Source organism: Mus caroli, chromosome 2 (assembly GCF_900094665.2).
Source record: "Mus caroli chromosome 2, CAROLI_EIJ_v1.1, whole genome shotgun sequence".
In the NCBI taxonomy this organism is placed as follows: Eukaryota; Metazoa; Chordata; class Mammalia; order Rodentia; family Muridae; genus Mus; species Mus caroli.
The window spans coordinates 55109894-55119305 of NC_034571.1; the positions used below are offsets into that span (position 1 = coordinate 55109894).

The 9412-nt window shown below is 40.5% G+C and overlaps 1 protein-coding gene across 3 annotated transcripts in view; it reads right to left on the reverse strand.

Moving 5' to 3' along the window:
• Positions 1-1638: 1638 nt before the first annotated feature.
• The window catches only part of LOC110284217 (lymphocyte antigen 75), a 127621-nt gene continuing 119847 nt past the window's right edge, over positions 1639-9412 (reverse strand). For all 3 annotated transcript variants that reach the window (XM_029474603.1, XM_021149961.2, XM_021149953.2), the window contains 4 exons: positions 7432-7548; positions 6577-6747; positions 4625-4651; positions 1639-2136 (listed from right to left, as the gene is read on the reverse strand). In XM_029474603.1, the coding sequence (XP_029330463.1) occupies positions 1937-2136; positions 4625-4651; positions 6577-6747; positions 7432-7548 (515 nt within the window). In that variant the 3' untranslated portion in view covers positions 1639-1936. The remainder of the gene's footprint in view (positions 2137-4624; positions 4652-6576; positions 6748-7431; positions 7549-9412) is intronic.

Sequence of the window (9412 nt, forward strand, 5' to 3'; positions counted from 1 at the left end):
TGTCTGGCATGCACCAGGGCCTGGCTTCCAAACTTCTTCCCCACATCTTACTGCCATTGCTGGTTAGGCCAGGGTGGAGAAGATAGCAGTATTTTCATTTGGAACGCACCGCACTAGGCTGTCTGATTAAGGTTAAGAAGAAGACTGAATAATGGCTCCCATGCTCATCTGTCTATGCCAGCTGGATAATGAATGGCCTAGGGATGGTAAGTGGCTCCAGGAGATTGCTCGGTCAGTACAGCATGACTCTGAGGCTTTTCGGCACATAGTATGTGCTTTTAATTTCAGTGCTGTGGGGCTCAGAGATAGGCAGTTCCCTAGCTAAAATTCACTTGGCCACAGATCCAACTAACTCAAAAGAGAACCCAACAGTATGAGGAATGACATCAAGGTTGTCCCCCCTTCCTTGCACACGTTACACCAGCATACATGAACATACAGAAAATGTTTTAAGATTTAGCATTTACTACCAGGTGCCTCTAGACCAGATGAAAACTGAAATCACACATTGATTAAATGGAGTGAATTTCTAGAATACCATTCAGGAGCAGTTATCTTTAAGTTGAAAGGTCAATTCTGTAGCTACCCTGTTTGTTGGGTGATACTTTATGATGGAATGGTTTGCAATAAGCTGCTCGTATGGTAATAACAGACTGATTTGAGCACTTAAAATGCAGCTAAAACTGCTTTTTCATTTAAATAACCACATGAATCAGTTTTCGGGAGGTAATAGGACTGATGGGAGGTATTAAGAGGATGGTAGGGAAGGTAGGGGGAGATGGCCAGCTAATACTCTGAAAAGCAATCAGTAAGGCAGACCTCTCAGAATGCTTACAGCTATGGTAAACTAGTGTAACATTTGTTGTTTTAGTGTCCTGTATCTCTTGGCAGGTTATCACCAGCTTGTGGTTAGTACCATTAGATGCCATAATCCATTATGCCTGTAATCTCAACAGGTGGCATGCAAATTTGAAGCTACCCTGTACTACATAGACTGTCTCAAACACACAGATGTGTTGAAATAACTAGTGTCACCACTGGTGGTGATTAGGGGTGTTTCTGATGTGGTCAGTGAAAGCATGTAGCATAAGTATTTTCCAGGGCTGTTTTTGAAATATAAAACTTGGAAATAAATGAGTTGAGCTTTCTTCCATTTTTATGCTGTCAATGAATTTTTACTCTTGTGTTGGAAAGTATAAAGGTATCAGAAAAACGAACATTATTTGGTCTCCCTCAGTTTTGTATGTATGGTTTTGTGCCATCAAAAGATAAAATTTCCTCATAGTGAAAAGGAATAGGAAAAGGTACAAGGGTGGTTTAGGAAACCTTTGCTCAAGGGACACAGGGGTTAACCTGACAGGCTATCATCTCCATGACTTCTTAGCTAAAGCTGTAGTCTTCCCTTTAAAGAATCTATAACATAGTTGATTATATAAATACTACTTGTCCCAAATGGTCTATACAAGGGTGAAATTATGAACAAGTATGGAGTATAGAGTACTTAAGGGAAACACCCTGTTAGCACTCTGAATACCAATCAGTATCCCCATAGCCAGTAAGACAGGCTCCAGCTTGATGAGGGGGGTCTCAGTAAGAAGATTGCTAAGGATACAATGTAACAAAGAAGACCAGGCAGTGAGCAGCGTTTTACCAGCTTTATTGTACTTGCAGCTTTCATTTACTCAAATGAAAACTACACAGAAAACGTGTAAGTTAGATCCGGGATGCCTCCTTTTCTGAAACTTACATTTTTATATTTTTTATTTTATATATATTTTTTTCTTAGAAGGTTAATGTTTTGTCATTTAATACATGAAAATATTGATAGAAGAATAACCTTAAAAGGCTCAGTTTTTGTGGCAAGTTTTACATGAAAACCTTGCACAGGAAATTATTGTCAATGTATTCAATATGCTGGCCTGATATTACCAAACTCTTAGTCCAGCTGAACAGCATATTCATCATCTTCTGCAACTACCAGAGCACAGCCATCACTGTAAGGTGATAGTGGTGCAGGTGAAAAAGAGGTGAAGCCAGAGCGCGAGTTTCTTCTATAGAGGAACCAAATGATCGCTCCCAAAACTGCCAGAGTTACTGTGCTAGCAATCACCAGAGTCGATATTAAAATGTGGTTATCTGCAAAAAAAAAAAAAAAAAAGTCAAAATCCAGGAAATCGGTATACATGGTTTCTAACTAAACATAACTGTTACTTTAAGAACGTTGGTCAGGACGAGAATGTTTATATAGTATAGTTCATGTTCATTCCAAATTAGAATTAAACATTAGAAAGCAAGGACAAATGTCTATAAACATATAGCTAAGCAATTGGGAGGAGAGGTATATGTAAACAGATCAACAAAGTTCCAGAGGGAAAACCAGACAAATGTGTGATATACCAGGGGAGGCAAAGGCAGGTGGGTCAATGTTAGTTTGTGGCCAGCTTGATCTGCATATAAAATTCTAGGGCTACACAGTGAGACAAAACAGCAAATAAAAATCCAGAGTACAGACTGCAGTGAAGTTCAAGAACTCTGGCGTCAGGCATTGGAGTGGGAAGGATGTGTCCAGTGAAATTAGCCAGCTAATATTGCATTCGTGGGGGTCATAATACAGTGACTAATCAAGAGTGCCCCGAGGAGGGTGCAAAGGCCAAGTACTTGTGATCACATGTATACGGATGTGAGTAATACACATGTATAGAAATAACACTGCAAGAAAACTATACAACTGATAAGTTTACCAGACAGAGTCCAGTGTTTGGGTGGCGAGATAGACCTTTGGAGGGAAGGATGAGAACGTGGTGGTGGGAGTATTAACTATCTTGATTTGACTGACAGTTCTGGTGGATACATAAAACATCAAATGGCATTCAAGAGTGCATGTTGCACTTGTTAATTATACCTAATGATGTAGAGTTTACTAATTGGTGGAATTCGGAAACCTTCACAACAGATACTCATTGCCACTGGGAATGCAAAATAGTACAATTCTATAACAAGACCAATATATCAAATTTACAGATTATATTTTCAACATTGCAACCTCTAGATAAACATATATTTGTGCAAGGTGATTCTTTTTTCGAAGCATTGTTTATAATAGTGAATACAAGTGGAAGTGTCACACTGCTTAATATAAATCTTATACTGGCAGGGAATGCAGATCAATCTATATATAGATACTGAGCTAAAAACCCCACTGAGCTATTGATGAATAAGAGAGGCGGAGTAAGTCACACGTTTCAACCTCCTGCCTTACTCCCACACCCCCCACATACTTTTCCAGCTTAAAAAAGAAGTTAAAAAAGAAATTGACTAGAATGGTGCCCAATGAGGGTAGGCTACAGAAAGGCAGATGGGAGCCATGGTTGCCGCATATAGTTTGAAATTCAAATCATGCTCCTCTTTAAAACTGCATTTAAATCAGGCGGTGGTGGCGCACACCTTTAGTCCCAGCACTTAGGAGGCAGAGGCAGGCGGATCTCTTGAGTTCTAGGCCAGCCTGGTCTACAGGACAACCAGAGCTACACAGAGAAATTCTGTCTTGAAAACAAACAAAAACTCAAACACAGGTTTGAGTCTTAAGAATGCACTTAAAGACTAACATAGATAATTCTTTATGAACTGTACTTATAACTATGAGAAGAAACCTTTAAACAGTATAGAGTCCTTTTCCACAAAAACATTAAGAATTCCACAGAAAAGGATATTTAAATGCAGTCATTACATGCATAATTTACTTTAAACGTCATGTCTTTTAAATTTAATTTTTTTTTGTTTTATGTGTATGGGTGTTTTGACTGCATGTATGTTTGTGAACTGTGCATGTGCCTGATGTCTATAGAGGCCAGAAGTCCTCATCAGATCCCCTGGAACTGGAGCCGAAGAAGGTTGTGAATGACCGCGTGGTGCTGGGAATTGAACCTGGGTCCTCTGGAAGAGCAGCCAGCGCCCTTCACCTCTGAACCATTTCTTTAGTATGATGTCTTACCAGTCCCTAATGTGATATCTTACTTTAAGAGACGTCTTTAGGCGCTTCTCTTTAATCCCAGCACTTGGGAGGCAGAGGCAGGTGGATTTCTGAATTTGAGGCCAGCCTGGTCTAAGGGCTATACAGAGAAACCCTGTCTCTGGGGAAAACAAAAACAAAACAACAAAAAAGGAGACGTCTATATTCTGATAAAGTTCTTTATGTTATATAATATTTTAAGTGGGTGTACAGTAGCATCTTAACATGTGAGGCATTTTATGTGTGTGCGTGTGTTCAGTGTTACAGAATTTTTAAACTAACTTTTAAAAAGATTTGTTTGTTTTAGGTGAGTACACTGTTTCTGTCTTCAGACACACCAGAAGAGGGTATCAGATTCCACCGTAGAGAGTTATGAGCCACCATGTGGTGGCTGGGAATTGAACTCAGGACCTCTGGAAGAGCATTCCGTGTTCTTAACTGCTAAGCTATCTCTCCAGCCCTTAAATATATATATATATATATATTTTTTTTAATTAGGTAATTTCCTCAATTACATTTCCAATGCTATCCAAAAAGTCCCCAATACACTCCCCCCCCCAGTCCTTAAATACATATTTTAACGTGTGAAAATTTTAAAATTTGAATGTTACTTACCTGATAAGTACTTCTTGTCATATGGGGCTAAAATGCAAAAGAAAAATCAAAATTAAGAGTTTTAAGGATGCCTTACAAGATTTACTTTATATTCAGTTCTTTGAGATGGATGCTCTGTGAGCTTAATAGCCCCATTTTACTGCATCATCAAGTTTCTATCGTACCTGTTTCAAATTTACTTTTTTAAAATCAGTTTTCTAGACCTGACAAATGCATTGGCTTGGTTGGTAGAAAAAGAATAAAGGAGTGTCACAAAATGTAATAATAAATGAGAAATTTTTCTGGTTGTAGAGTCTGTAGAAAACATGTAAAATTAAACAGCTGTGGAATTTCTCAGTGGTTTGTTTTGTTTTTATTAGTTTGGGAGTGCATATATTTGAGTGTTTTGTGTGTGTGCATGTGCAATTCATCGCATACCCAGTGCCCATGAAGGTTAGAAGATGTGGGACTGTGAGAGGTAGCTTGGTCCCCAGTTGAGCTAAGGCTTGAAGCCCCAGAAACCCTGAAGGGATCGTAGGTGTTTTGCCTGATTCCCGGGCACCAGACCCTTGTCACTAGCCACAGACCCCTATAGATTTGTGGCCATCAGTCGCGGAAGGGGCAATGCCCCAAGCCCCTCCACATGTAGAGTGACCTGTGGTCACTTAGGCTCAAGACAGATCTCCATTTTAATGAGGTACCTAAAGGCCCGGAGGGCTTAGCCAATAAGCTTTTCTTCTCAGACATTCCTTCCCTGGAGTAAGCATGGTCAACTCCTGCGTCCAGCCTCCCTGAGCAGCTGTGCCCTGTGATGAAGCAGACTCGAGACCCATAACCCTACAGGAACGCCTGGAACTGGCTATGTGTGTGCTGAGGTCCTCTGCAAGTGCAATAAGTTCTTAAAATCTCTGAGCCATCTCTCCAGTCTCTGTGCCTGGTATTCTTAAGTTAGTATTGTTCTGTATAATGGTGCTCTCAAACACAGTAAATGAAAAGAACCAATTTGCATGTGTGTGTATGAGGGTGATTGTGGGAGTGTTTGGCTACCGCAGTGTAGAGGTCAGAAGATAATGGTTTTTAGATGTTTACATATGGGTGTTGTGCCTGTAGGCACGTCTCTGCACGTGCCCTTGGAGGCCAGAAGCGAGCATAAGATTCCCTAGGCTTGGAGTTACAGTTGTGAACTGCTATATGGTTGCTGGGAATTAAACTAGGGTCCTCTGGAGGAGCAGCAGTGATCTTAAGCAGGGAGCCATCACTGCAGCCCCAGCTCACAACACCCAAACACACACATAGAATAAAACAAAACAGAAATAAATGTTTAGAGTTGGGATGCATCTTCCATGAACCTACTCTGAGTTGGGGAGCGGTTGAGTAACGTTTTAAGTACTTACATTGGCTTACTGAGAAAATAGTTACTCAGAATGTTAGAAGAAATTACATTCAAGGTTTCACAGATAACATGAAAATTGTAGAACTTGTTAATTTTTGTTAAAATAAATATTAATAAATCAGGTAAAATTTTAATTTTAATTATTCCATTTTAATATAGAGCACATCATGAAGTATGATGCAATCTTAATGCCATTTTGTTTACCTAAACAAACACACTAGTTTTGTAGAGAATCTATTCCCTGAAAGTAAAATAATGGAAGTATCTTAACATTATGCCTTATTATTCTTTACTACGTCTCGGTCAGATCACAGGCAAAGAGAACATGGAAATTCTTTTGAAAAACAGAAGAAATGTATGGGCCCTTAGGAACTCCTCAGACTAGGCATATAGAATTAAATGATGTCTGCTTTCCATGATTTGGCTCCACTTTTGAAATGGAGGAGAAGTGCTTGACTTTCAAGAGATTAGCCCACAACCGTGCAGCGTCCTGAGAGACACAGCATACCTAAGAAATGTATTCAGCGCCAACCTTGTGCTCCCCACCCCTCCTAGGTTGGAGAAAAGATGGCCGACTTACTTGCTGCTTTGCAAAGTGTTCCCTCCACAGAAGAGATTTCACAGTCCCCCTTTCTCCATTCACCTGTCTTGGTGTACAGAAAACCACAGGTGTCAACTAGGTCCTCACCATCTTGATCTGCCCACTTGTCGAATGTCATATTTGAATGATCATACCACTTGAAAGTTGCATCTGTCAATTAAGGAGCATGATGACAGTTTTCAAAGGTGTTAAGACCCAAAGGAAGATAGTTTCATTAAAGGTAGGAACTCAGTAACATATTTAATGGTCTAATTTTTGGTTGTAGGATTAGAAGTTGTAGAAGGAACACTATATCATTATTTATATATAATCATCCAAGGGTATTGATTTTAAGAGGTTTCTGGAAAAGTTAGCATTTTTTTGTGTGTGTGTGAAGAAAAACATTTTGGTGAAATACTTAAAATAATTAAATATTAATAACCTTAGTCATTTCATGATATTTAAAACTGTGACTAACATCTATGTCTGTGTGTACATGCACACTTTGTATATTACACATTATATACTACATATAAATTATATAGATATTATAGAATACATATATGCTTTGTAGTTTTGTATAGCCAGGTGGTGGTGGTGCGCACCTTTAATCTCAGATCTTTGGAGGCAGAGGCAGGCAGATCTCTGAGTTCGAGGCCAGCCAAACCGTAGCTAGATTACAGTTGTGCAATAAGAGTTGTATGGCTGGGCGTCACGGTAACATGAGCTGCATTAAAGCCGCAGCGCGTTAGGGAGGCTGAGAACCACTGGGTTAGAGAATTAAAGAATCAAAGATCTTATGCCTTACTAACATTACAGAAACCAATCAAGCCTCGCAGGGCAAACACCACGTACCATCAGTGTCATAGAACATGCCTAGCAGGAGATCATCTGGGCCTTTCCATCGCTTTTGTAAGGTGTCCAGTATAAACGCGTTTTCCTCTTCATTGTGTATGCTTACCATGTCTGCCCCTGGAATAATAGAAAAGCAACTTCAAGAACCAAGTGGAATCATAAAGTATGTAAAAACTGTGAACTGCGTTTTCCCTTTGCATGCTCTTAAATAGGCAGGAACCTGGGTGGTTAACGACAGAAGGACAAAAGTCTGTGGTCCAAAAGAAAAGCACACCCCGGGCCAGCAGAGACTATTCAGCAGGTTAAAGGCACCTGGTGCCGAGCCTGGTTGAGTTCTGTCGCCAGGACCCACATGATGGAAGGAGAGAACTGACTCTTACAAGTTGTCCTCTGACCTACATACAGGTGGCTCATGTAGACCTGTACTCATGTTATCATACATATACAGGAATGGTTTCTTAAAACATACCTGTGGTGGCTTGATTAAGAATGGCCTCCATGGGTCATATGTTTGAATGCTTAGTCATCAGTGAGTGGCACTATTTGAGAAGGATTAGGGGCTATGGCTTTGTTGGAGGAAGTCTGTCACTGGAGGTGGCCTTTGAAGCTTCAAAAGCCCAAGTTAGGCCCAGTGGCTCTTCTCTTCCTGTGGCCTTACAGATCTAGGTTAGAACTCTCAGCTAGCTAGCTCTCCAGCACCATATCTGCCTGTGTGCTACCATGCTCACCACTATGATGATAATGGACTAAACCTCTGACCTGTAATTACATGTTTTCCTTTATAAGAGTTCCCATTGTCATGGTGTCCCTTCACAGCAAAAGAAAAAACCAAGCTTGGCAGGCCTTTAATCCCACCATTTGGGAGGCAGAGGCAGAGGCAAGCAGATTTCTGAGTTCGAGGCCAGCCTGGTCTACCGAGTGAGTTCCAGGACAGCCAGGGCTACACAGAGAAACCCTGTCTCAAAAAAGAAAAAACAAAAAACAAAAACAAAAAAACCCAAACACCCCCCACAAATACTGACTAAAACAATATTATCAAAGAGGAAAACCAGAAACTGAGCAGACTCTTATAAGATAGAAGCAAACACTTTAAAAGAAATATGAGAGTATTAAGCCAGGTGGTGGTGGTGGTGGTGGCGCATGCCTTTAATCCCAGCACTCCAGAGGCAGAGGCAGGCGGATTTCTGAGCTCGAGGCCAGCCTGGTCTACAGAGTGAGTTCCAGGACAGCCAGGGCTACATAGAGAAACCCTGTCTCGTAAAAACCAAAAAAAAAAGTCAGATGTGGTAACATCTGTAATCCCTGCATGCTACATAGAAATGGGAGGCACACACAGGAGAATTGCTTGGCACACTGTGGGCCCGCTAGCCTGTCGTGTGAAGGGCAGCAGCAGAAGTAAGAGAGCTCTGCCTCAGTGAAGCGTAAGTCAAGAACGGACTCCCAAAGGTTGTCCTCTGAACACAGACTTGCACATGGTGCATGTGCTTCTACAGACATGCATCCGCACAAAAGTAAGAGCTCTGTGAAAGATGGAAATTAAACTTTCAGATGTGCAGACTAGCCAATTTAGCGTGTGATGTAGAAAACTAGGAATTGATAACATGGGCAATCAGTAAATTTGGACTATTTTTTGTGGAAAAATTTGGTGATACATATCACAAGACCTAAAGCACATATTCTCTGAGCAATCCTTCATAACATATTCTGTGTTAATCATTGGCTGCCATTCCAACTAGGCACTATGATCAATCACACGTTGCACAGGGCACATAATTGCTTTTCTCAGGCAAAATCACTACAGCTTATTCAGGGCATTGAAAGATTGGGACCACAGTTAACAAAACGTTAACAATTATCTCAGAGTGGTCCAATTTAGGTCTTCTTCTTCTTTTCTTCTTCTTCTTCTTCTTCTTCTTCTTCTTCTTCTTCTTCTTCTTCTTCTTCTTCTTCTTCTTCTTCTTCTTCTTCTTCTTCTTTTCTT